The 27,616-nt window shown below is 35.3% G+C and overlaps 1 protein-coding gene across 1 annotated transcript; it reads right to left on the reverse strand.

Moving 5' to 3' along the window:
* Window positions 1-307: 307 nt before the first annotated feature.
* Window positions 308-4,100, reverse strand: LOC149579465 (acyl carrier protein 1, chloroplastic-like). Its single transcript, XM_089832994.1, has 4 exons — window positions 3,978-4,100; window positions 1,106-1,219; window positions 770-892; window positions 308-687 (listed from the first exon to the last, which is right to left on the reverse strand). Exons 1-4 carry the CDS (start codon window positions 4,044-4,046, stop codon window positions 556-558), a joined length of 438 nt encoding a protein of 145 aa, XP_089689120.1. The 5' UTR covers window positions 4,047-4,100; the 3' UTR covers window positions 308-555.
* Between the last annotated feature and the right edge of the window lie 23,516 nt (window positions 4,101-27,616).

Here is a 27,616-nt window from a genome sequence, read left to right on the forward strand (position 1 = left end):
TAAATTTCTGTGATACTCATCCATGTGATTTTCCTATTCTCTTATCTCTAACATCAAGATAAGTCTGACAAGGTAATCCATATTCTTAAGATTGTTGTTTTGGTAAACATGTGTAAATCAGTAAATACAGTAATTCTGTTCTTTTAAGGGGAGCCCAAGCATTTATAAACTTCTCATAAAAAAAGATTCCTTCAGTACTTAGATATGCATTAAAGAATTCAACCAGATAAATAGCTAGAACATATACAGACAGAAAAAATAATTCCTGTGACTTCTAGCAAAGAGAGCAAACAGTGACCAAATGACATGAGCAGAAGCTAACAATACTAGTGTAACCTGCATTACAGAGCAATTGAAAAGCATCAATGTGCTAGACAACTTTGTCTACTTATCAAGAGGTTCAAATAACAATGAAAGAACTTTTTGAGGATTTAGTCAACTCAAAGCCCTCAATTCAGAAGAAAAAACCATAACCGTAAGTTATAACAGATAGCCTTAAACTCTCTACTTTGGTAGACTTCTACCAACAAGCTTCGCATCCTTCATGCTTCAAGGCTAGACTTTAACACCTGACTCAACAAGCTTTTCTATCAAGTCAGCTGCTTCCTGCACAGTTGTAATACCTCCAGCATTTTCTTCCTCGACGCTGACTTTAAATTCTTCCTCGAGGGCCATTACTATCTCCACCTAAAAGTTCAAAAAACAAGACTGTGAGATCAGGTCTAGAGTTACATCCTAATCTGCACATTCATTGTCTTTCAGTGTTTACCGTATCAAGAGAATCAGCACCCAAATCTGCAAATTTGGATTCAGCAGTCAAAGTCTTATCATCTGACAATGCTAGCTGGCTCTTCACAATCTCGCATACTTTACTGACAGTTTCTGGCTTGGCCTGTGCCCATTTAACATAATTAGTGAAGAAACCAAATTGACAAGTTAAGAACGAATATCAACTGATACAACATTAGTTTTAAGACATAAGAACAATGGCAAGAGAAAGATTGCCATAACACAAGCAGGAAATACATGGGAAGAGACATAACACTCAAGGACTTTAATAAGGAAAAATATCAGGAAAGCTTGTGATGGGGTTTGCAGATCATACCGCACATAGAATGTGTGAACTGCGAGAATTAAATTGAGCAGATCGAAGCGATGTAAACGCGTATCTTTGCTGCCCAAACGACACTGCCTTGAATCCAGAGAATCTGGGAGCGACCTGCAACAGGGCACAGAGTACAGGGATTGTAGATGGAATGGTTGACAACTTGCACTCTTTTTAAATATGACAACTCAAGCTATTAATGCATTTCAAAAATTAAACCAACTTAGAAAGCTCCCTTTAGCAGATAGCAAATTATAAATTCTTTTGGTACCTTATAAATCCCTCACGATTGTTAATTTTACATTCTATAAATCGAAAGCTTGTCAATTTTCTACGCCAGATAAAACAGTATGTATCTATACATTATACAAGCCTTTGTTGGAGTATTTGCCATCACATACATAGACAAGTATGAAAACATAAGCTATTCTCCCTACAACAAGGAAAAGTTCGAAAGCTTATCTTGCCTAGATCCAAAGAAACTAAGGGTTCAAGGTTCCAGCACATAAACACATTAAATATACTTAAAAGCTAAAACCTCAAACTTGCTGGCAAACACATTTATCATGAATTATCAGGCGATTTTCCTAAGTTTCATCACCAAAGGTCAACCGTAAAAATGCATACATGGCATTTCAGCAAAGTTCGATTATTAAAACTAACCAGTTTTGCCTAGGATTCATTCCCCGATGTCCTCCGTACAAACACAGCTTCACTCAAACACGTCCATGGTATTTAAAACATTATATATATCAGATTGGTCAAATTTAAGAGAAGATTAAAAGGAAACTTAAGGAGAAAGGCAAACAAGCAGTGCTAGAAACTAATCAGCATTCAGAGCATCATATAGTTGGTCCCCTAAGAAGTCAGAAGATACGCTAAAAGTATCTCAAGAAATGAAACAACTGTGTTCAAAATCTCCATTACCAACTGCAAGGGAAACCTAAATAAGATATCGGTGGCAAAAGGCATTTTTCTATTAAATTAATATTGCATCAATTTTTTAAGTTCTAATCAGTTTGCAGTTAGTTTTGTTATTTGTATTTCTTTGGTGAAAATTGGTTTGTTATTCAAACTGAGTGCTTCTATTCAGTAAATAAAGACTCAAAGTCCCAAGAGTATGTAATCGTCGAAGACCAGTAATCATTTTGGAGGGCACATGTGACTCAATTTGGCTTCAGGAGAAGAAGAGAAAACCAAATGGTGACGTATTCAGACAAATTCAAAACTAGGAGTTTGGAAGAGGTGCCAGCAGCCACATAGGTGCTGGAAATGCAAACAAATCGAATGGGAGATCAACAGAGGAATTAATATGAAGAGAGAAAGAGGCACAAGGTAAAGTTGAAAAGTCAGAAATGGAAGAATAAAGAGAGATGCGTAGGAGAATTTGGTGTGCACTGAAAGGAACATGAATGCCTGTGTGGGCGTGAAAGGGAAGAGATGAATGAGGATGTAGCAAATAGCAATTTAGAATTTGAAGTTGGAATTGGATTTGCAAAAACGTAGACAGGTATAGAAATAAGAATGCGTAGTAAAGCAAACATAAGAGCATAGAATAATGAGTAGAATGTAGACATGAAAGGCGAGAGTGGTAAATTGTAAGCCTCTTATCTGGAAGGTCTTGGGTTGAATTCCACTCAAGCTTAACAACTATTAATAATTAATTACAACAAATAATAATAATTAACCTTGGCTTTGTCCTATTACCCATAAAAAATTTAAAATAAAAGAATGCAAACAAGAAGAGATAAAGGGCGAACTAACGCAGAGAAGTGAAGGCAAAGAACACCCAGTAAACATTAAAAGAGGAATGCTAGTTTAGGAAAGAAGAGATGATTGAAAAAATTATATGTGAATAAGTAATTCAAGTTGCAGAACAATTCGGCCAGGGAGCATGCCATGAGATCAAACTTGCAAATTAAAGTGGATGTTGGTGACGGAAGGAAAAAAAATTGAAGTTCAGAGGATAGAACTTGGCTCAGAGTGCATTGTAATTTTTGTGCAAATGAAAGAATCTGAAAACTGATGGGTATTTGATCTCCATGGAACAAAGCATAATTTCTAGTCTACAAAGCTGAACTGTTATAATATCTCAGGGTTTGGTGTTTTCATTGAATTGAAATAAGATTTCAGTTATCTAGAACTAAATAAAAGCTGTGTTGAATTGACTTCGAAATAGTTTGTGAATTGAAATAATATTGATAGGGTTTTGTGAATGTTTGTGTTCAAAAGGGAATTTCAGTTGTTTGGTTAAACAGATGAGAGTAAATTAAATCGTCTGCTTGCCTAGACTTGTCCCCAGCGGTCTGCGTCACATATACATTTCCGTTCACTTGACCAATCGACCAATCCGAAAACCCACCTTAAATCTTGCCATACGGCTACTAAAATAAAGTCGTAGTGTTCTGTTCAGAATCTTCAAAAATCATCTCGATGGAGAAGCCGGCGAGATATCTCTACATAAAACTATTCACTCAGATTGAGATTTGCTCTTAGAACCCAAAAATTAACACGAAGGAAAAACCCGAGTACAATCTCAGCCCTGCAACTAGAGTATCGCCCTGCAACTAGAGTATCAAAATCAAACATTTCCTATTCAGAACCTCGACAAGTAAGAAAATAAAATATTAAGACAACCATCTATCAGAAAATTTAATCAATGCCGCCCAGCGTAAGATTCATAAAAACAACAACTGTATGCAGCTAAATAGATCTTCCCGAAGGACTGCAGCCAGATCCTGAAATTTAAGAAATACCCAAAAGAAAATAGCAGATTTAACCAAAGCCCAATAACATCAAACAGATTTAACCAAAGCCCAATAACATCAAACAGATTTAACCAACGCCCAATTATACAGAACATGTTCCGTACCTGTTTAGGCTTGCAGGAGAGAGATGCTGCTATATGCATCTTGGCTGAAGAAGCTGCCATGCTTGCCATTGCAGATAAATGAAAACCAGAGGAATCCTAAATTGCACGCTGTCGGAATGCCTTGCCAAAATAAGGGAGCGAAGACAGGTCTTATAATGTTAGGTTTTTCATTGCACTTCAACAGAAATATCTCGTTTCTATCGAAAACTCATACGCATACACCCTTCAACTTGTTTTTAGATCCAAATAGGAAAAACATAATGATTAATTTAAAAACAGGGGTAGGTTAACAACACAAATGCCCTTCATACTCCCTTACCATGTGACACACTCTACCGTTGGTCAGCAATATTTGCTATCCGTATAACACCCAACCAACCACATTATGATGTGTGAATACTATGTAATGTAATTTGTTAGCTGGCTTATAATGTATGGAAATGGACTACTCCAAAATGGAATCCTCCATTCTAACTACTCTTTTAAGTTCAATTTGGAATTGGCTATGTTATGTGGATTATTATGGATATATGGGAAAGAGGATAGGAAAGGTATTTTTATAGCATAACATACAATTATTTGTATGTAAGGTATGCATAATTGTATGTAAGGTATGCATGTATGCATGTCTTTCCCTCTTTTTTTAAAAGTATTTTAGTGTACTGGATATGATAAAGTCTTGTTTTCTAAGTAATGAAATTTTGGCATCTTTTTTAAAATAAAGTTTTAGTATTCTAAAGTTTATTTTTATCTTTATGTCAAAGGTTTTTTCTATCATCAAATTGGAAAGTTTGATAATTATTTTCATAAAGACTGGAGTTAGGAGATTTCTTAGAGAAAAACAATGTGAATTAGTTGTGTAGATCATCGTTGAGGTTGTTGTGAGTAGATAACAAATATTTTTCAACACAAAGAAAGAGTGGGTATATTGCTTTCAATGCCTTCTATGACTTTCTATGGAAAATGTGGTATGTCTCCTCTTTCCTTTCAAATCAGGTAGCTTGAAAAATGTCCTTGCCTCACTTGTCATATCAAGCTTAGATAGAAATCACAATTTTATGTCATGATACAATTTTAAAACTTCAAGATGGATTCACGATGGTTGTATTTACTATTTAATAATTTTGTTAATTTATAATATTTAGAGTATACATAGTATAATTAAATTATAAATATTTATAAAGATGATATAGTAAAATAGTATTTTTTTTAAAATATATTCAATATTTGACATTATATAATTAAATAATGAATATATAAATCATCACAGGTCTGGTATTTGAATAAGTATGTGAAGATTATTAGAGCTTTGCTAGGTGAATTTAAAGATTATAGGGTCACACATGTGAAGAGGGAAAGGAATTTGGAAGTGAATAATGTCTAAATTGGTAGTTAGATTGGAAAATTTGGGGAAGGAGCATGTTTTGTATGGCTTTTGGGATTTTGAAGGAGTAATTTTGGATTGGAAGGATCGGGCAAATTTCAATAGTGTCTATTGAGTGCATTCACGAGATAGAGAATAGGCAAAGGATCTATTGGCTTAATATAAAAATAAACTACAAACAAAAAAGATTAAGACCATCTTTTATTGTAGATTATCCACTTGACCCTTCAAGATCGTATCAAGTGACAATGAAGGTAATTATGAGATTGAAGAGAGGGGGGAGGTAGTATGATCCTCTCTTGTGTGAGAGTACATAATACATAAGCCAAGGGATAAGTTGAGCAGAAGAATTTAGAAGCCCCTAAAGTAAGGTAGATGTATTAAATGGAGAAACCATAAGTACAAACAATATTTCCCCCTTCATTATGAGGGATTTGGGTGTGAAAGGTAGTAGTGTTTAACATTATGGAAGCAAAAAAGTTTGTTGAATACTTTGCATCTTCAGCCCCCATTTTGTGGAAAGATTTTCTAAAGAAGGATGAAGGGCATTTTTAGGTGAAAGGAAACATTTTGTATGCATATTTTAGAGGATTTCTTGGGTCCACAATCTATGAAGATTGACTACAAATACATGGTCAATGTGGGAATCTCCTACATTATCATCGTGCAGGCATTGTAGATGGGCACCAAGGAGGAAATGTTGCAGATAATGCAGACCACTATAAAACTAGAGTGGATGGGGGAATAACATAGATATTGTCATATGTTGAATTCGGTTTAGAATTCCCCGATGAAGGAAGGGTGGTATTGTGTCATTAATGCACAAGATTCCTATTAGCCTTTCTTCGTCTAAAGCATGACCACGCGAAAAGGGATCCAAATTGAAAGGGCTAGGAGTGGATTTCTTGGGCATGTGGAAGGTTGTTTGTACTTGGGGAGATTTTTTAGATGGAAGACATGTTTAATTAATGATATGCCTTTTCATTGACATCAACATATGTTCTAAGGTTTTAGACAAACTCAAATTTTCTATGTTACAAGTTATTGATCAGTGCATTATTGACAGTGATTGACAATTCTGAATATGCAAGCATGACTTTGTGTTGTAGGATGAGTGTAGACATTAGGTCTATGGTTGCAGCATCTTATGTGATAGTTTGGATGAGTTACAAATGATTTAGAGAAGACTAATAGCAAACCAGTGAGCAAGAAATTATGTGAGGGGTAGTTACAACTTAATTTGGTTGTAACTTAATAGCAAGATGGAATCATTGTTAGTGAACATAGAAGATGATATAAGACTCATTATTGTGTGTATGTTCATAATTGTGGATCATTTGATTCATGTTGGAATGGTTTTTGGCATGTAACATGTGACATGTTTATTAACAGTCGACTGGATGGTGCAACGTGTTTCTTATTATTGGAAAGAGTTATTCTTGAGGAGACATGTATGCCTTAATATGGCCCTATGTATTTAATTGTGCATTGAGGAAGTCTTAACAAGATCACTTAATTGCTTATTTGTAACCTGTATAAAAGAAATTTATTTCCTTCATTTGTAATGTATGGAATGGTATGGAAAGATTGTGAATGTGAACCTTGATGCTAGAATATCAGAGCAAAACTGAAGAATTTTCAGGTTCTCTATAAATAGTTATTATGGAATACATCATTCCTAGTGAGTTTCAAAGGAACTATATCAACAAGTTAGAATTAATGTTGGTAAGCATAGAAAATGGTAGAAGACTCATTATTGTGTGTATGTTTGGATTTGTGAACAAACTATCCAAAGACATCTCATATTGTTAAATTGAGCACCCACCTTACAAAGATTAGGAATACAAGCATTTCTACCTATTTTAATAAATAAATGTGTCATTCAACTACGTGTATTAGTTTGTGTGGGATTTAATGCAGACTTTGACAGAGACTAGATGGTTGTCCACCCACCTTTATCTATGGAAGCTCAAGTAGAAGCTCGTTTACTTATGTTTTCACATCTCAATATTATCTCTCCAACTATTGGAGATCATATTTGTGTCCTAACTCAAGATATGCTTTTATGACTTTATAAATGAACTCTTCAAAAACACTTGGGTATTTATGAAAATAGGTATCACCTGAATAATTCAAAAACCATTTGTTTCATGTTAGAATAGTTGATGATATGTAATGTGTGATATTTTTTATTGGCAACTGATTGTATAATGTTTCATGTTTTTTATTAAGAAAATAGGTTTTGAAGTGCCCCTAAAACCCTGTACAATGAGATCTTAAAAGATATGACATTAATCCCAAAAGGCAAAACAAGACAAAAAAGGACAGATCCAACAATTAAACAAAATCTAGCTACGAAAGGACAACACACCGACCACTACCAGAAAACAAAAAATTAATAGAGAGAAAAGGACACCAAATGGGAATTAACCCATTTTCTTTATCATCTATGTTGCCTGCTCCTCTAACTAGTTCATCTTCTCAGTAGCCTCCTTGATTTGGTTAATGTCTGAAGAGGCTTTCACTACCATTTTCCTTGTGTTTTCTCTAGTCCTTCTCCTTGTCCCTTGCTATTAGTAGCAACACCTTGATCCTCGGGATTAGTAACAATGGCCTTCTCCCTAGAGCTACCCTCCAACTTGTTGATGATAATTTTAACATGCTCATTAGAGGCTTTGAGAATTTTATAGCTTTGATTAGTAAAACTTTCAAAGTGATCTCAATGCTATTTACCTAATTGTCCAACTCCAACACCTAGGTCTCCAACCTATAGAAAGTCGTCATGTCAGTCAAAGAACCTACCATAGGATTCTCCCTCCCAATAGAATTAGGAGAATTCTAGCAATCAATCCTCGCCTCGAGTGATCTCATCCTATCGTTCAAGTCCATAACTTGATGAAAAAACCACTTAATGGATCTAAAGTTATCTAGATAACTATTCCTAGCATTATTAAGCACATCCATATTATCCTCCTTACTGTAATCACTCAAAATAATCATTGAGGGATCTATAAGCTCCTAGAGGTCCACTTTTCTTGGCTCCACCTCATGAACCATAAGGTCAATTTTCTCCCTAGAAATCCCAAGCCTCACCATTTTCATTTTCATGTTCATGTTTTTCCACACCATTTTCTTGCCCTTAGCAAGGCAAGGGAGTCCTCGGCAGAAACCTTGGCCTAAGAAGCATGGGTGGAAACAACATCCTATTCTGGCCCCTTAATAGGAGAGTCATCTCCATACTGATCCTTAATGAGATTCACTAAGGAATTTGAACCCCTATAGACACCAATATCACCTTTCCCAACTTTTAGCTTCTTCCTTGATGGCTTAATGATCTCACTGATACCCTCTTTACCAATGTCAGTATCCATATCATCATCCTCTTCCTTATATTCATTTGATAGGCTAACACTTTTGGCTTATTTTTTGGTCATAAGGGTCCTACAATGCTTCAAGGTCAGGCTAGTCTTCTTATGTTTCTTATCCACCCCATTCCCTTTCTTTCTCCTACTTGAAACAACAACCTCAATATCAATATCCATAGCTTCATTCTCCTCAAAGTAGTCCTAGTCAAAAGCTAATGTTTTCTTAGTCCACTTCTTACTCGGAGAAGCTCTAAAAAATTTCTAAGGGGGATTCAAAGTAGCCTTCATAGGGGTTTGAAGGCAGATCCCTTACCCTGACCTTTGCTTTTAGGTATCACCTCCTTCTCCTTCAAATGCATACCTTCACTATCATCAATTTTAGAGAACCCCTAAGATTCCTTTGAAACCTCCTCCTCAACTCCCTCCACACCCTTCACCTCAAGAAATTTCCCTAGAAAATAACCTTTAATGTGCTCATAAATGAGAAACATTAAGACATCATGGAGGGGAGGGTTGATAAGAATTTTCTCTCTCATCCCATTGATACTAGTATCCATGGAGGAGTAAAGGTAAAATAGAATAGATATCTTAAAACCATGCCTAAAATGGTTTAGCAAGGAAAAATAGTGCAAAAAAACCCTTGAAAATCTCCCATCTAAAGTAACATAGTAAACAATAGCACGCAAAAATAAAAACAAAACCAAAGCTTCTTAATACAATTGGGTTGAAAATAGATTTTACCTTCTTTCTTAACAAGGGTCTTGCTCTCACCAGGCTCTTTGGCAAACTCCTCAAGGCCAACGTCTAAAAATTTATGTTCTTGTAGGATTTCTTATGTTCGATGATTAGAATACAAGTCACCTTGGAAATGAGCTCCTTAGTGATGGTGATACTCTGACTGCCAAAATTTAGCGTGTCTTCATTCCACTTCCTTAGGAATAACTAAGTAACTTGTGGATTTCTGCCATGGAGTCTCTCCATAAAAGTATTCAAGCCACCCCTCTCTAGAATCTCCCAAACCTTTGTGTGTCATCTCCATTTTTCACAATTTGAAGGTTCATGATGCCTACATTGACCCCCCATGATATTGGTTTGGTTCCTAGTGAACAAAGAGCTATTATTAAAGAAACTCGTAGTAAAATGTAGAAACTTATCAAAATGATAAACAATGACTCCCAAAACTACCTAGAAAACGTGCAAAAGAGTAGAGAAATAGATATAAATGTCATCCTTTCTCACCTTCCTACGTCTCGTAATCAATCAATCATCACCTCTAAGTACCTCCATTCCTATTAATAATAACTCCCTCCTTCTTGTTAATAATGTCATAATCAATGCACGATATGACATCCTTGGGTAAGCTCTCTAATATTACCCTACGAAGTTATCTTTTGATCACACCTCACCGCCACCTTTGTAATAGAACATGCCACCATATTTGATTCATGATAGACATGAGATATATGATAATCGTCTATAGACTTAAGGATTTCTTTAGTTTCCCTAACAATATTGTCAATATTCTAAGAGGGACTAGAAGAACCATTTAGGCAATTGACTATATTCATTGAATCTCCTTCCAACCAGAGATTAGAGATCCCATTTTCCTTATCCAGTTTAGTGATCTAGAGGGCATCCATTTCCAGTCTGAACTCCCAAGGAAGTTCCTTTGCAACCAAGCAATGGTCATAATAGTTTATTATCACTCTTCCACACCTAGCTAGCCCAGGATTACCCTTAGTTGCCCCATCAAAATTAGCTATAGACCAATCTTCCAAAGGAAAGGCCCATTTTCTTTTCAATCTCCTCTTCTCAATGGAAATCCCATAATACATATTCTTAATAACCTTCTTCAAGATGATACCACCAGAGCCTTTGATATTGAGATTCTTCACAATAACATTTTCAAATTTAGAGTAGACCACCTTAGGAAGGGAAGCCTTGTGCCTAAAAATTCTATTTTTTCTTTATTTCCAAATACTCCAAAAAATATGTGGAAGAGAGAGAGACTAAAAAGTTTTAAACTCCTTGGAAGTTGTATCATCTTAAATTGGAAGCACTTAAATTTAATGAAGGTTTAGCACCTATTTAATGTGAGATCATCAATGTCCCTCTCTCTTTCATCTCTTCTCCCCTTTTCCCTCCTTTCTCCAAGGTGGAATTGGGGCAAAACCCAATAGATCCTCTTTAAAGCTCCTATTTTCATGGTGATACACTCAAGGTAGGATATATTTCCCCTAGGTCCTTTCTTTTCATTTGTCTTTCCACTTGAAATCTTCTATTAGCACTAAAATAGGGTTTCCTTGAAATTTGGACATGATTTCTAGATTCTGGGACTTGTTCTGTGATTGCGAGATTATCCCTAGGTTTTGTGCACCTAACAATCAGGGGTGCAATATGCCCCTAATACTTGAAGATCCCACTATGACCCTGATAGGCCAATCAAGGGCCCACTATGACCTTTGATGAGACCCTATTCTGGCCCCTTTCTTTAGATCTTATGTCTAGTTAGTTTCAAGTTGCAAACTTCTAGGCAAGTCAGCTTGTGGGAGTAAGCTATTATGAAACCTTTATAAACCCTTCCATTTGCTCCATTTTTCATATCCAAGCATCCACAAGCAATTGTATCCATCAAGTTTACAATCTAACCACTCACATCCAAGCTCTTAAGAATTCAAGCAAACTCTCAATTGAAGATGAAGGATTCATTCATTCAAGCTATTGAAGGAGTTTATGCAAGGCCTATCATTCCAACATTCAAGATCTCCATTCATACATTAAAGATCCTTTGTTACATCTTTTGTGTCCATTCTCTCAAGATCTACATTCATTCTTATGGTATTTTTTGAGTACATTCATACATGAAGGTTTTGATGTCACTATGATTTCCTTTTTAGGGTTTTGAAGTTTAGTCAAATCTATTACATCTACATATTTTATTACATTCCAAATTCAAGAGCATATTCATAGATTTACATTGCTTCATGTTAGATATATCACTACTACTTGCTAGTATTCCATTTCAATTATTTCAATTCAAGGTTAATTCATAAACTGGGTTTTTACTAAGGCAAACACCCCCCCCCCCCCCCCCCCCACCTCGCCCCCAAACAAAAAACAAACAATCCTTTCTCTTGCAAGTTTCAGATCTTGGATTAGCGAACAGGTGTGGATTTGGATACCTTTTTTGTCTTTCTTTAGAATTGCAAAATCAAAATCAATGTCGGACACATTTCATCAAGGGCACATTGCACCCTGATGCTCCATTTTGACCTTGATTAAGGAGGTCACCCCTGATTTATTGCTAAACAATTTCTAGGTTTTGTCCTTAAGTGCAATTATCAAACTACATCATGAAAATCAACCCTTTTGGAGATTTTTTAACAATATGTTTTTAGTATTTTATCTCACAAGGTATTTCATCTTCCTCTCTTTCATTTCTATATACTTCATCATTTTGTCACATCTTTATATTTAAGATCTACATTGCATATCTTCTTGCTTAAACCCTCACAAGGTGGAGGTGAGAGGGAAATAAATCCAAGTTATTCATTCATTTTTCACTAGGGTTTGCATTGATACTTCCTTGTATATCAATCTAACCTAATCATCAAAGGGGTGGATCTTGGTCTTCCCCCTTCTGAATGTGTTAGGGTGTTTGTTTCCATTTTACCTCTACACATTTTGGTGAACCGACATGCTTAAATCTCTTGTTTGATATTGGAATTAGATTCTTTGCATTGGGTCTTTACCTTCCTTTTGGTGAACCTAACTTACTTGCATCTCTTAAATGATTTTGGAGTTAGATTTCATATTGGTGTATCTATATCTACTTTGTATGTTATTTATTGCATTAATGGTATTTAGATCTCCTTTTGCATTGTTTTCATATATATTGTGTTTCATATATTTACATTTTGAAATTTTTTATTTTTAAAAAAAAAAATACATCTAGTTTCTTCAATTGCATTTCATTTTAATGGGGATTTTGTCTTTCTTTTCGATTTCTATTCATGATATTCAAGATGTTTCATTTCATGCATATGATGAAAACTTAGTTTTTCCTTGCATTAATTCTCATTCCCTTCAAGTGGTGATCTTTTCAAAGATGATGTTGATCAACATTTAGTGATTCATGATGTTCTGACCCTTGATAGTGATACTAATTGGCATGAGGCCTTGGGTAGGAATATTGATTACTCTATCCTTCTTGAAGCTTCTTTGAGTCATGATTGCTCCTCCTTTAATGTGAGTTTTCTTCATTCCCTCCTTGGACGATCTTAGTATTTGGGATGAACCCTTAGATAAGGATGTAGATTACTCTCTTCGTCATGAGACAACTTTGGATGATTTCATGATTACTACTCCTATTGATCAATCTCATTTTCTACATTTCATTGATATTCCTTCTATAGATGAGGCCTTGATGAGTTTTATTTATCCTTCTCCTATGAGTTCCTTACTCATAAAAGACCACACCCTTGATTCTCCTTCTTCTTTCTTTTAAGACACATCTCAATTAAAATTAGGTTGTGTTTAACATTATAGTTATTATGACTTTCCTTTCAACAATTGAAGCTTATATCCTAAGAATCCTATTCATATTTACCTTCTACGAGGCTTCTCAACTCTTCAAGTTTGGAAAACCTTAGATTTCACACCAATTTCATACATTCTCAAATTTATTTATCAAACACCTTTATTTCATGAGTATATTCATATTGATTACTTCTCTATACATTTTCATCTTATTATGTCTATGAGATTATCAATGCATTACTTATATTATATTTCATATGAATTGTGATGATGCATAGTATCTTTTTCATGATCATTTTACTTAACACTTCTATATCCCTATTATGTTTCTCCTATGTTTGTGGCATTGTTAGCTTCTCTTTTTGGGGCTCATTGTCCTACTTTTTAAGTAACTTAATAGTCATTTCCCTAATCTCTTTACTTGGGGGACAAGGGCCCTATTGCCTCTTTCTATAATTGGATCCATTATCTCCCTTTATTGACTTGCTTTCCTTTTATAGGATGATTTTTTTTTTTTTGCATTCTTATGTTTGCTTGAAATTGTATGTCTTCTATTAATTGAAACCCCTAAGGGAGGCATATTGTATTCTTCCTCCCTTTTTCAATGCATCCAATATATTATGAATTCACATTCTATTAGGGCTTATATTGGATTTTCTTTGTCTTTTCTCTCTAGGACCCATTATCTCTTTGATTGTTTCTTTCAAGATAACTCGGTAGGAGCAATGTGGTATCCCTTCATTTCTTCATTTCATTTCACTATAGATTTTTATTGTTTTATGAAACATTCTTATCTATGGCATGTATTGCTTTGTTACATGCAAAGTCATGTGCCTTTTCCTAGAGAATATATTTTCATAGCTTAGATTTTAATGCTTCTCATTCAATGATCTTTTATAGATTACTTCATGTGTTATATTCTTTTCTATCACCTTACATTGTTTAGAATTGATTATCCCATTATGTTTCTTTTATCCCATCTATGGCATAGCACTATGTCCTTCTTGTTGTATATTGGGTGTTTGCATTTTGTGCATGGCTATTTGGTTTTGCTTATGACTCATCCTTATACATTACAACATTTTTTCATATAATTCACCATATATTTTCTTTCTTGTCTCATTCCTAGGGGGCAAGAAGCCTTGTATATTCTTTATCTCTTTCTCTAAGGATATACTTTCTTTAAGCTTACATAGAACTTGTTTATTATGTGGCATTGTTCTTTCTTTATGAAGAATTGTGTCTTGGCTGTGTATTCTCTCTTTTGCAAGAGGTGCATGTCCTAAGTCATCACCTCTTCTTTATCAAGTCAAACTATGTCTGTTATATGCTCTTTCTCTTTCTTGGAGATTGTTATCCTTCATCTAAGGATCCTTTTTTCCTTCTATACTGGGAGGTTGAATAGGTGCATTCTTGTTCTTCTTCCCTTATTCTTGGAGATATTATCTTAATCAAGAACTCATTTTAGATGGATGTCTTGTTATTAATATTTCTCCCTTTTGAGGATATTCTTCCCATAAGGATGTATCTTTTTCACAATTGTCTATTTTCTTAGATTGAAGAGTTGTGACTCTTCACTATGAATATAGTTTTGCTAAAAGGATATCTCCTTGTTGTTTAAGTAGGTATCCTCCTTCTCTTCCTTCTCATGTCTATTTGACATAGACATGATAAGGAGGGGGGCATACATACGCCCTCCTAATACATAGTCTTTTTTTCATGGGGTAGCAAATATAGATATTGAGCATGGCTTGTCTATGTACTTTATCCTTAAATGCTAAGTACACTTTCTAAGTCATTCTTAAATATATGCATTATTACTTCATCCCTCTTTTGCACACACAAACACATGTGCTAAATCTAATAATGGGTAACACTAATAAACTTGCTAAATATCTTTCATGGGAACACATCCATTCACCTATATTCTAAATTTTATATTTGGGTAATGAATAAAAACTTGATAAATCCCAATAGAGGTAACACATTCAAACACAAGATGTTAAGTCCCATATACGGGTAGCAAATATTTTTCACCCAAATCATGCAATGGTGCTGAAATGGATGTCTATCTATGGATGGAACTTTGGTGGGTTGACTAGTGGGTTACCACCCCATTAGACTATTTCAATATCATCTTTTGCAATAGCTCTCTTGGTGATTCATAGTGGGGTGGCCACTCTAATGGGCGAGGTAATCACTTTATTTTTCATTTTTTAGTTTCATGCTAGTAGAGATATATCCATAAGCTATGTTATTAATGATGTTTCTCTTGCATTTCTTATGTCATCACTTATTCTCTTGTAATGGCTTTCACAATATGATATTAGTGGGTGAGATATTTCTTTAGTTGAGGTCTCTCTCATTGATCAATTTAGGTTTGTTTTTAGTACTAACCCCTTGTTATATCTTTTTATCTTTATTTGCACCCTAGTACATGAATATGGATTCAAGACCCTGGGTCTTGGGGGCTTGTGCTCTTTGACTAAGTGATGTTCTATCTCATTGCTATTCATCATATTCTTCTCTTCTTCTCTCTACTTTATCGCAAGTGTGGGTTGATCAACACTTTTGTTAAAGTGGGGGCTAAAATGTACCATCTTAAATTGGAAGCACTCCAATTTAATGAAGGTTTATCACCTATTTAATGTGATATCATCAAACCCCCTCTCTCTTTCATCTATTATTCTTTTTAAACCCTTTCTCCTAGGTGGAATTGGGGTAAAACCTAATAGATCCTCTTTAAAGCTCCTATTTTCATCGTGGTAAGCTCAAGGTAGGATATAATTCCCCTAGGTCCTTCCTTTTTCATCCATCTTTCTACTTTGAATCTTCTCCTAGCACCTAAATAGGGTTTCCTAATAATATGGACATGATTGCTAGATTCTAGGACTAGTTTTAGGGTCTCGATATTGTCCCTAGGGTTTGTACACCTAGCAATCAGGGGTACAATGTGCCCCTAATGCTTTAGGGGTGCACTATGCCCTTGATTAGGCCCTATTTTGGCCTCTTTCTTCAGATTCCATACCTAGATAGTTTTGGGGTGCAAACTTCTAGGCAGGTCAACCTATAAGAATAAGCTATTGCAAACCCTTTATAAACCCTTCCATTTGCTTCATTTTTCATATCCAAGCATCCATGAGCAATTTCATCCATCAAGTTTATAATCCAAGCACTCATGCCCAAGCTCTCAAGCATTCAAACATTCTTCAATCATTCAAGGCATTCAACTAATCTCCCCATTGAAGATCAAAGATTCATGCATTTAAGCTATTGAAGGAGTTTATGCAATATCTATCATTCCAACATCCAAGATCTCCCTTCATACATTCAATATCCTTTGTTACATCTTCTACATCTATTCTCTCAAGATCTACATCTATTTCTATGGTAGATTTCAAGCACATTCATACATGAAGCTTTGATATCACTTTAATTTTATTTCTAGGATTTTGAAGTTGAATAAAAGATATTACATCTACATACTTCCAAATGCAAGAGGATATTCATAGATTCATGTTGCTTCATGTTAGATCTATCACTTCTACTTGCTAGCATTCCATTTCAATTATTTCAATTCAAGGTTAATTTCTAAACTAGGGTTTGATCGAGGCAACCCCCCCTAAAAGACAAATCCCTTATTTTGTAGGTTCCTAATCTAAGATTGGTGAAAAGGTTGTTGATTTGGATATCCAATTCAACTTTCTTCAAAACTGCAAATTTAGAATCATTGTCACACACCTTTTATTAGGGGCATATTGCACCTGTGATGCTTTATTTTGACCTTGATTGAGGAGCTCCCCCTAATTGCTTGCTAAATAATTTTTAGGTTTTGTCTACATTGTAGTGTTTTGTTGTAATTGAAAAAATCAGCCCTTTCAGATGTTGTTTGATAACTCATTTTCAAGTTTTTATCTCACAAGGTATATCATCTTCCTTCCTTTCATTTCTATATGCTTCATCATTTTGTTGTGTCTTTATATCTGAGCTTTATATTACATATCTTCTTGCATAAACCCTCTTAAGGTGGAGGTTATTAGGAAATAAATTCAATTTATTCACTCCTTTTGCATTATGGTTTGCATTGGTACTTTCTTGCATATGAATCTATCCTAATCAAAGGGGTGGATCTTAGTCTTCCCCCTTCTAAATGTGTTATGGCATTTGCTTCTAGTTTACCCCTACATAGAAGTATGGAAGGGAAATGAGCATTGAGAAAAGCACTCTATGATATTGGTTGGGAAAATACAAGAGAGGCTGAACTTACTTAGAAAAGGGACCAAATGTGTCTTGAAAAGGAGCAGTGAATAAAGAGACGATTCATAGACTTAGCCTCTAAACAGCAGAGGATACACATATTAGAAAGATGGAAACCCCTTTTACATAAATTATCAATTGTAAGATCTATATTTTGAAGTAGAATCTCAAAAAATGTTCACTTTGGGTATGAGAGAAAAGATCCAGGTCTTCACCCAACAAGGTGGATCAACATGGTCTCTTGACGTCATCTGATAAGCTGAGGCCACAAATAAATTACCATAAACTATAGCTTCCCAAACCAAAGAATCTTGATTTTCCTTTCAAACAATAGAGGACAAAAGATTCATAAGGGATCGAAGAGTAGGGAAGGCATCACCTAAATTTACCCAACCCCCTTCCCCCAATAATTAGCCACCCTAGTCACGTATCGAGAAACACACTAATCCTTCTAGACTTTATACACTTCAATAATCTCTAGGATCCCAAAAGGTAGCCAATTGTCTTCCCAAAATCTATAGTGTTGGATGTTGATTACTATTAGCAATTGTTAATTATGCATTATTGTGTGTGGATTACTTTATGTAATGATTATATAATTTCTTTAGGTGGCATGCATGCCTTAATATGGTCTTATGTATTTAGTTGTACATTGGGGAAGTCCTAATAGTTTGGCCTAATTGCTTACTTGTAATGGGTATAAAGGAAAGTTATTTACTTCATTTGTAATGTGTAGAATGGTACGAAAAGATTGTGAATGTGAGTCTTGATGTTAGAATATCATAGCCGAGCTAACAAGTCATATGCTTTGAGAAGATGTATGAGTAAAATCTATCATTCCTAGTGAACTTCAAATAAATTATTTTGGCAATTGAGTTGCAAATTAGTCAGTTCATGTTTATGGGATTTTTTATCTAGAATAGGAGGTTATTTAACCTTCTTATCCTTTTAGAAGTGTGGCCAAATGGTGTATTTTTTGTTACCATCAACTCCTAATAGGGTTGGAACCTTCTAACAAGGGTTCAAGGTCCTAAAAGAATGGTTATTAATTAAGGATTTTGTCAAGAATAAGGAGGAAGAGGAAGTGGATAGGACACAAAGGGGGGAAATGGGACAACACACAACAAGGAAATCTATAGGAAATCGTCTAACATCTAGGAAAAGAAACAAGAGGCAAGCCTCAGGAGGTGTCTTCATTCCAGAGTGATCATTAATGACTGGTGAAGCAAAGAAGGAAAATAATTCTTAACACTATGGGGATGAGGATGTCAATTTTGTTTAGGAGATGCAAGGGCATGGTGTAGTGTTGTGTGACTTACTATAGCATTATTTCATTTACTAGAGAATTTATTGAGCTCAAATTTATGATTAGTATTTGGAAATGTTCACTTTTGGCTCCATGGATGATTTTGTAAACTGGTAGATAGTTTTAATAGCATGGGAGAAAAATTGGGTAGAATATTAGTGGATCATTTTTGATAGATATTGATGCTTGAATCTTGATGGGTGTAAGAGATTCTTGAATATTAATGCATCAAATATAAATATAATATAATCTTTGATTAATGTACGCAATAGCTTTTTAGACTAATAGATAAGAAATTCAATATCTCAACTAATTTTCCAAAGGTTGTGAAGTTTAGAGGGTGGAGAGAGAAGGAAGAGAACATGAGACAAGAGTGTGAATAATTGTTGTCTTATCTTTGAGATAGTTTGTCTATTTTGTAATTATTAAATGTGTTCTTTTTAGTTATTTTCTTCAAGTATAAAATATATTAGTCAACTATATTTACTTTATCTTAAGTATCTAATATAAGAGAAAATGATGCTATATTAATATAAAGATTTAATATTTAAATATATAATTATATAGTATAATGTTAATTTTTAATTATGCAATAAAGTGTTTGGATTATCCTGGAAAATAGATGATAAATGTTTTGGTATTTTTTTAATATGATCCCCTAATGATTATAGAGACATATCAATACTCTAGAGTTGGCTCATTTCTAACCTTCCAAAAGCCTATTATATCTGTATTGGAGATTTTAATATGATTAAATTTAAGGAAGATAAAAAAAGGAGGAAAATATTTCATGTGGAAAGGAGATGAATTATTTTTTGGGTCAAGATTCAAAATAAAACTCACCCTTACATGGATCCCTTGGCAAAAAAGAAAGGTTGGATTTCTTACATATGGTTGACTTGGAGTAATAATCAATCTTTGGGATATTAATTGTTTTTACAAGCTAGAAGTAATATTTGGCAATGGAGATTTTTTTCTTGTTCCAAATATGATAATGGTAGTGTATTGTCAATTTTGTGTCATCTTCTATGTTGGATCATTATCCCACTTTTTGTATAGTTGTTTAGGGTGATACCTTGACTTGAAAGAGACAGTGATGATCAACGTACTAGAGTTGAATAACTATTTTTTGCATGATGAGTACTTATTAAGAGATACACAAATGGCTAATTATAACAACAAGATCCTAAACAATACTCTACCCAACTATTTCTTATGGAATTCATTAATGGTGGTTTGAAAGAGTATGTTATAAATGGTAGGCAAAAAGAAAGCTAAAGATGGGAATGGGTTAGTGTGTGCATTAAAGTGTCACACTTCTATAAACCATTATTCTTGAGAGAACCCATCAAAGAGGGAGTCTCAAGAGCCAACTTATAGCTCTCTATCTATACGTGCAAAGGCTATGCGATGGTGGTTCTTAAATGAACAAAACTATGCAACCCTTGCAAGGTGCACCATAGAATGAGAGATTCAAAGAGTAGAGGCAAGAGTGCCAATATCCAAGAATCTAGAATAAAATACAATGCTAATGCAAGCTATTCTAAATGAAATGAAAGCTAATAAAGAGAACTAAGCTAAAGCATAAATGAAACTAAGCTAAAAAGTATGCCATAATGTAAGTAGAATGATAGCTAAGCTAAAATTTAAAAATGTAAGAAAGCTCCAAGTCTCCAAAATCACCAAGAAAACCTGCAACATAACAATAGCATGGGAGACTAAGATTTTTGAATGAGGAGAGAGCCCTCCCTTTTAAAGAAAAATGGATGGTGGAGATTAAGAGGCAAAGGAGGAATAATCAAGGGAGGAGAATACATCTTGAGTGATCCATGTGCACAAGCATCTCAACCAATCACAATTAATGGTTCACTTTTGAGAGGGTTTGAAATGTGTGGAGGAGAATTAAAGTTATTTTAAAAATAGAAGATTTCTCTCACATAGAAAATTGTGCATTGATGTGTAGATAAAAATGCCTTTTCTTTTATTTGTAAATAGGAATAATGCTTTATGTGTGCACACTTAGGATAAGAGATGAGTGGGGATTTCTATTTAATTAAAAAGGGGACATGTTCTTTTAATTAAATATGAACTTGGGATAAAGTGGTCATACCACAGGTTATAATCGAATAAATAGATTTTTGAGGATTTGATAAAAAATAACCATTAGATAAATTATCGAAAAATGCTAGAAAGGGGGCTCATAGTCTAGAAGACCATTTTTGGATGATTATAGTTAGATGTGCTTATTCAACAAAACTTGGTCTCACATGAGGAGAATATGGAGAAGAAGGAGAAGGAGGAGAAGAATGAAAAGAAGGGATGAGAATAATAATAATAAGGAGAAACAAAATTAGAAGGAGAAGGAGAAGGCATAGAAGGAGAAGAAAGAGAAGGAGGAGGAGAAGAAGGAGAAGGAGAAGAAGTTGGAGGAAAAGAAGAAGGAGAAGGATAATAGGTAGGAGAAAAATCAAAAGAAGGTGAAGAACGAGAATGAGGAGGAGGAGAATGAGGATACGATTAATAATAAGAAGGAGAAGGAGGATGAAAAGAAGAAGAAGGAGAAGGAGGATGAAAAGAAGAAGAAGGAGAAGGAAAAGGATGATGAAAAGAAGAAAGACGATGAGAATGAGAAGAATAATGAGAAGGAGAAGGAGAAGGAGGAGGAAGAATAAGAAGGAGGAGAATTGATAGGGGGACTCTAGTTTTTAGTCACCACTTTGGCTTTTGGTATCCAAATTTTGACTTTGGTATCGTTAAGAACCTTCTAGGGTTGTAATCTTTCAAAAGTAGGGTGATTAGACTATGTTGGAATTTTGGGAAAGGAAAGGTGTTGAGAAAGGGGTGAATCAGTACCTTCTAAAATGTTTAACCTTTAACAATTTGTTTCCCTCTATATAACTAATTAACATTTCCATGCATATCCATAATATCATAAATTTAAATGAAAGTAAACATGTCTAATATACTTCATCATAATCACATTAACACATCATCAAGTCAACACATATGACATAGTGATTAGGTAATGTAGAAATCCTTGGTCAGAGGTGTTGTAGTTCTACAGCACACGCCCCATTTCTTGACAAAAATGGGGACCCCCTACTTTATTTTGAGGCTTTTTGGACTCGTATTCTAGGATTTGAGCCATTTTTGAGGTCTCCACGAGCCCCTAGTTCATGTACGAGTCCTATCCAAAAATTTGGAGGTTGAAAAATCAAAAGATTTAAAAGAAATGGCTAAAGTATTGAGTTTTTGGCACACTAGGAACACCTAATTAAGTGCACTAGTGCGCCAAATATTGGAAAGAGGCTTTGTGCATTATTAATGCACAGTTGTGCAATGGTGGACCTACACAACTACGCCTAGAAACTTCTTAAAGGTCTATATAAGGGAGAAGGGGTTCCTCCCCTCCTCACTTTGCTCAACCATTTGTCTTTTACACCTACCTTCTGCTACATCTCCAAACTCTATAGCATACTAGCCACTTTGACTTACGTGCGCCCATCCTCACCTACATGAAAGACACAAAATTGTGCACAAACACACCTCTCCAAGTGCACTATTGTGTACCAACATTCATGATAATCTCCACAAACCTTTCTAAGGGCACATGCACCCAAATAAAACAAAACTAGATGTGCATTAGTGCACCTAATTTGGTGTGCTAGTGCACATCAATTTGCAAAACTAAAAAAACCAAAAGAATCCACCAAAGACTAAAAACATTCTTTTGAAGGTGCACATTACCACACCTAATATGGTGCACTAGTGCACACTCGAAAATATGTTAAAAACAATCTTAAAACATAATCTAAAACACCAAAAATTTTGGTGCTCATTAGTGCACCTAACTAGGTGTAGTGATGCACACCTTGTAATTGGTAATTTCCATTAAGTAAAATACGCACCAAGCACAGGTGCGCTATAGGGCTTTCTAAGTGTTAAAATGGGTTTCTTTGTGTTTTTGAGTAGTGTTTGCTTTACAAATTTTTGTTTGACTTAACCTTTATGGTTTGAATTTATCATATTTTCTTCCAAACTAATGGATACTCTTTTGTGCAGATATTATGGCATCCTCTTTAGCTTCCATGGGTGAGAAAATGGCACCAAAACCTATCGTCTTAAAGTTCCAAGGTGTTCCTCCAACAAAATCAAAGTTTCATGATGATTACTCTAAAATTAGAGATACAGAGTTATGACACACATATTTGGGAAAATTCTTCAAGATATGTAACAAACCCACTGAGAGATCTACTATGGTTTTCACTTTGATTCATTTGGGTTTAGTGAATGTAGCATCTCACCTAGTCTCAATGCAATCTTTAGAGCTCTTATGACACTTGCACAATACTTTGTCTATGAACAAAGGGTTTTCAAAGTGTTACAAGAGAGATCATTCTCAATCTATGACCCAACAACATTGAGAAAGTGTTCCATCTCCTAAGGGTGGATCAATTTATTAGATTAACCTATTATGTATTAGAGAGATTGTATAGATAACACATAGAAGAGGCTTCTAAGATCATCCAATATTTTTATCTTATAGAGAAGACTCCTCTAGGGAAGATGACTGGTAAAGTGGACATGACAAGAGGATACATCAAGGAAGACATTGGGTACTTAATCATACTTTTGAGTAGAGTAATGGGCCTTTCGGCAGCCAGACACCTAAATATCTTCATGGTACATTTTATCGAGACTATCAAGACAATGAAGATGCCACTACTTTGAGTGAAAATTTGTGTGAATAGTTGGAGACAACAAATAACAAAAGGAAGTTCTACATCGTACCTGGTGTACTTATTAGTTGCAAGGGCAACAGACTGTCCAGGGCTATACAAAAGAGGTAGCATGCAGGATCCTAATGCTTGGCCATATATTGTCTATCCACAATTGGTGAACAAAAGACTCTCAAGATAGAGCAAGGAATACATAATTGTTAATGATGCTTTCATATTTTCCATAATTAGATTCATAGAAGGAGATTATGTGAAAAGGTTATCAGATGATGTACCGGCACAAATAATGACACTCAGAGCATATTACATTCATTTTAGAACATTCACATATCTAAGGGTAGTTGGTACCACAGTCAACCCAAAAAATCTTCCAAGGTATCCTAGTGACAAACTTGTTCTCTTAGAGATCGCTTGACAACTCTCATTTGCATATGACCTAGTTAGAAAACAATGTAAACAGTGTTGGGAATGGCCTCCAACCATAGGACCTTTTCAAGTGAAACAAAAGCAAGATATTCCTTCTTTTGAGTGTGAATGGGACCAGTATCCCTTGGAAGAGTATAATTCTCCACAACCATGTTTTGATAATATCAAGAGAGTACAATATCTAGCAAGAAAAGCACTCACACATGAAGAAGATATTGAAGACCATTGGATGAATGCAACAAATGATTATGATGTCTGTATCAGGGATTATTGTAGGATGAATTTGTGTTTGGTAGAAAAGGCTTTAAATATAAAGATTCCATTGCAGATATTGCAACAAGACTTAGGGGAGCTGCTTGATCCTTTGTTCAATGAAGATAAAATTGGGGAACAACCCATTATGAATGCTGAGGTTGACAGGGAAGAGAATGATGATATTAATCATCGGGTGAGACATGTCATCAAAATGATGCAAGATTGGATTAAGAAAGCATTTAAACTTGATCCAATACCTGAGACAGTGGTTTTCCATGCACAGGCCCGCCCAACCAAAGGTAGAGGGAAGAAAGTCACCATCCCTACCTTTGCAGCTCAGTCACCCATTAGGCTCGAAACAGTATACCAACTTGACAGACCAGTTGGATACTATCACCCTCAGGAGAGAAAAGGAAAGGGCAAAAGAAAGAGGAGTTCTCCTCAAAGAGTTGAACCAGAAGAGGGTGAAATCTCGACACCTCTGTAGCAACAAGAATAAAATGTGCAAGGGCCGAAAGATATTGGAGCTTTGCAAGTCTAGGGAGACCCTCAAGTGCCACTAGTTGCACCCAGCCAAGCAAAAATAGAGGTTGAAATTCAAGAAGTTTCCCCTCCTCGATAGGCAAAACAAGTATCCCCTTTCATGCCTAAAAAGGGTAAAAATGATTAAGACTCCTATCAAGAAAAGGCAAAGGGTGATAAAGAGGGTTAGTTCCTTTCCCATCTATCCTAGAAGCCATTCTTGAAGAGGAAGAAGAGGAGGAGGATGAAGATAATGTACCCTTGAATAGAAGAACATGGCTAGCAAGAGCCACGGAGCAAGAAAGAAGGAGAAGTTCCACTATTACACTGCCATGAATCCCAAAAGAACCTCTACAGATGACTACATTAGAGGATGAAATGTAGTAATGGATTGATGAGCAGGATGTAGAGGGCACTAACATATTTAAGATGTCAAATTTTTATTTCATGCCCATAGGGACAAAATTGGTGGGGGACAAGATCCAGGATATCCCGATAAGTGAGCCTCAATAGGAAGACTGGACACAAATGGCACCAGAATCACAGGGTCCTGAGCTTCCTCCTCCATCCCCATTACAAGTCACAGTTGTAGACAAAGGCTCTACTACTCCTCTACCATTAGGTACAGAAGAAGAAAAAATTCAAAAGGAGCAGGAGGAGGAGCCATAACAAATATCAATTGATGAAGTGTCTAGGGAAGGACAAATGGTCAAATATCCTCAGCAAGCTCCCTAGTACACCATGGTAAGAACTGTGGACTCCACTGAAATAGAGACTATAGAGTAAGAGCCTTCACAGAGGGAGAAGACCCTAGAAAGGAGTGATAAGGGAAGGGGGTAGTAGAACAAACTCCATCCTCAAGAGGTAGGCCTTTGGTGGAACAGGTCCCAAGTTGGTTACGCAAGGAAATGATAAGAAGTAAAAGGCCATAATTCAGCACTGATGAAGATGATATGATTGAGTTGATTGAGGTTCTGAGGAAGCCTATGTCCTTATCGAAAGAGGCTAGAGCATTAACATTCATCAACAGCGATCAAAATCAAGATTTATTTGCATAAATAGCTATTCCTCCTCTTAATGCTAATATAGAAGATTTGACTCTGCAGGATTATCAAATCAAAGAGGTTACACTTGGAAAGCCCACATTGGATACAACCAAGTTGATGGTCACAGTGGGGATGAAGGAGGTATTTAGAAGTTTGGAGCAAGAAGGGGCAAAATTGATGACACTTCATAGGCAAAATGAAATCCTATAAGAAGATTTAGCTGAAGTTGTTGGTCCCTTGGATCCTGAAAACCTCAAAGATTCTTTAACTACAACACTTGAAAGGATATATAAGGGAGGAGTGCATTTGGATCCATTTTTGAATGCCTATTCGCAATGGCAAGAAGGTTTTGAGGAAAAGGGTGTTCAAATCATCCAGGGAAATCTAAAGCTACTACATGCTATGCAGGAAAATGTAGATAAAATGGTAGCAATTTTGAAGTAGGATTTTAGTATTATGGATGAGGTATATCCATGGGGTAAGGATTTACATGTACTATAGGCCATAAAGGGGCAGAGGTATAGAATGCTTGTAGATGTATATACAGTAGAGGAGTTAGATTTAATTGATGATTGGATTGAAAAGATATCAGATAGTAATAAAGTACTGGAAACATTACATGTAGAGATCCACCGGCTCAAAGACCAAGCTGGAGAGCAGATTTTGCAAGTAGAGAAACATTATAGTGATGCATGTCTCGACATATTCAAAGACAATGCGTAGGAGAAATTGATGCTAGTAGAGGTAGTAGTAGAGAAATTTAGGAAGATTTTTGAAGAAGCTTCTAGTGATGAGGATATTCGACAAGCATTTAGAATAGAAGAAGGCTTGCTAGAGTTGGATACCAAACTTGGGGATTTTGCTAAGACCCATATTGAAGTAGACAACTATAGACAAATGGTCAAGGATAAGTATGATGCTTTAGATTTACTAGATGCAATGAAGATCATTGAGATTATTGAGAAATTCAAGGGCAAGCATCCAGACATAGCTTTGGTATGAAGGGCGAAAAAACCTAGAAGCCAAAATTTCAATTTTGACACTCAATGAAATTTTGTAATTTTGGACCTTTTGAGGTGTGCTGATGTGCTGTTGTGTTGCTGCGTTAGTGTGATTTTTGGAAATAGAGTGTTGGAATAATTTTGAAGAAGTCAGAGGTATGCAAGTGTGTTGATGCACTTCTTTTGAGGTGCGCTTTTCCAGAGGTGCACTAACAGTTAACTACTAGTTCCAAAATTAGAGCTTTCCATGCATCAAGAAAATGCATTCTAATAGTAGTTTAACTCCCACATATGCCCAATGAAGGAGGAACTTCTATTTTTGGCACTTCTAGACACTCCTACATGGACTAAAGGCTCTCTTCTTCTTCTTCTCTTATAATTTCTTTGTTTTATGACATGTAAAAGCTCATGCATCCAATTAATGAATATAAAAATGGATGGAGTCCTACTAAGTGCTAGTTAGATCGTTAGTTTGTATATAATTAATTTGTTTTATTAAATTAAAAGCATATTATTGCATGAAGATATCTCTCACTCTAAACACAAATTGAGGAGATGATTTCTTATAAATACAGGATTGTAATATGTAATGAATGCCACTATTATTTTGTAATAATATTATGCTTTTAGTGCTAGCATTTGGAGTGTAGTGATTCTTGCCTAAATGTGCTATTTTTTTGTGAATTTTTGTTCATGGAATTGTGATTGAGCCAAAATTTTATTGCTTTGTTTTTGGTTGTACAATCTTTTAATTCTTGTGTTTGCTATGATTTTACGAATTCCACTGACATATCTAGCT

This window comes from Cupressus sempervirens, chromosome 1 (genome assembly GCF_028749045.1).
Source record: "Cupressus sempervirens isolate cs-2001-9-10 chromosome 1, ASM2874904v1, whole genome shotgun sequence".
Taxonomy (NCBI): Eukaryota; Viridiplantae; Streptophyta; class Pinopsida; order Cupressales; family Cupressaceae; genus Cupressus; species Cupressus sempervirens.

Excerpts from the sequence above, each read along its gene's own strand:
- LOC149579465 (XM_089832994.1), bottom strand. The coding sequence starts at position 4,046 with ATGGCAAGCATGGCAGCTTCTTCAGCCAAGATGCATATAGCAGCATCT. Across the intron at positions 893-1,105 it reads GTTCACACATTCTATGTGCG|GCCAAGCCAGAAACTGTCAG; the intron begins GTATGATCTGCA and ends AAATGGGCACAG. Across the intron at positions 688-769 it reads GTGCTGATTCTCTTGATACG|GTGGAGATAGTAATGGCCCT; the intron begins GTAAACACTGAA and ends TTGAACTTTTAG.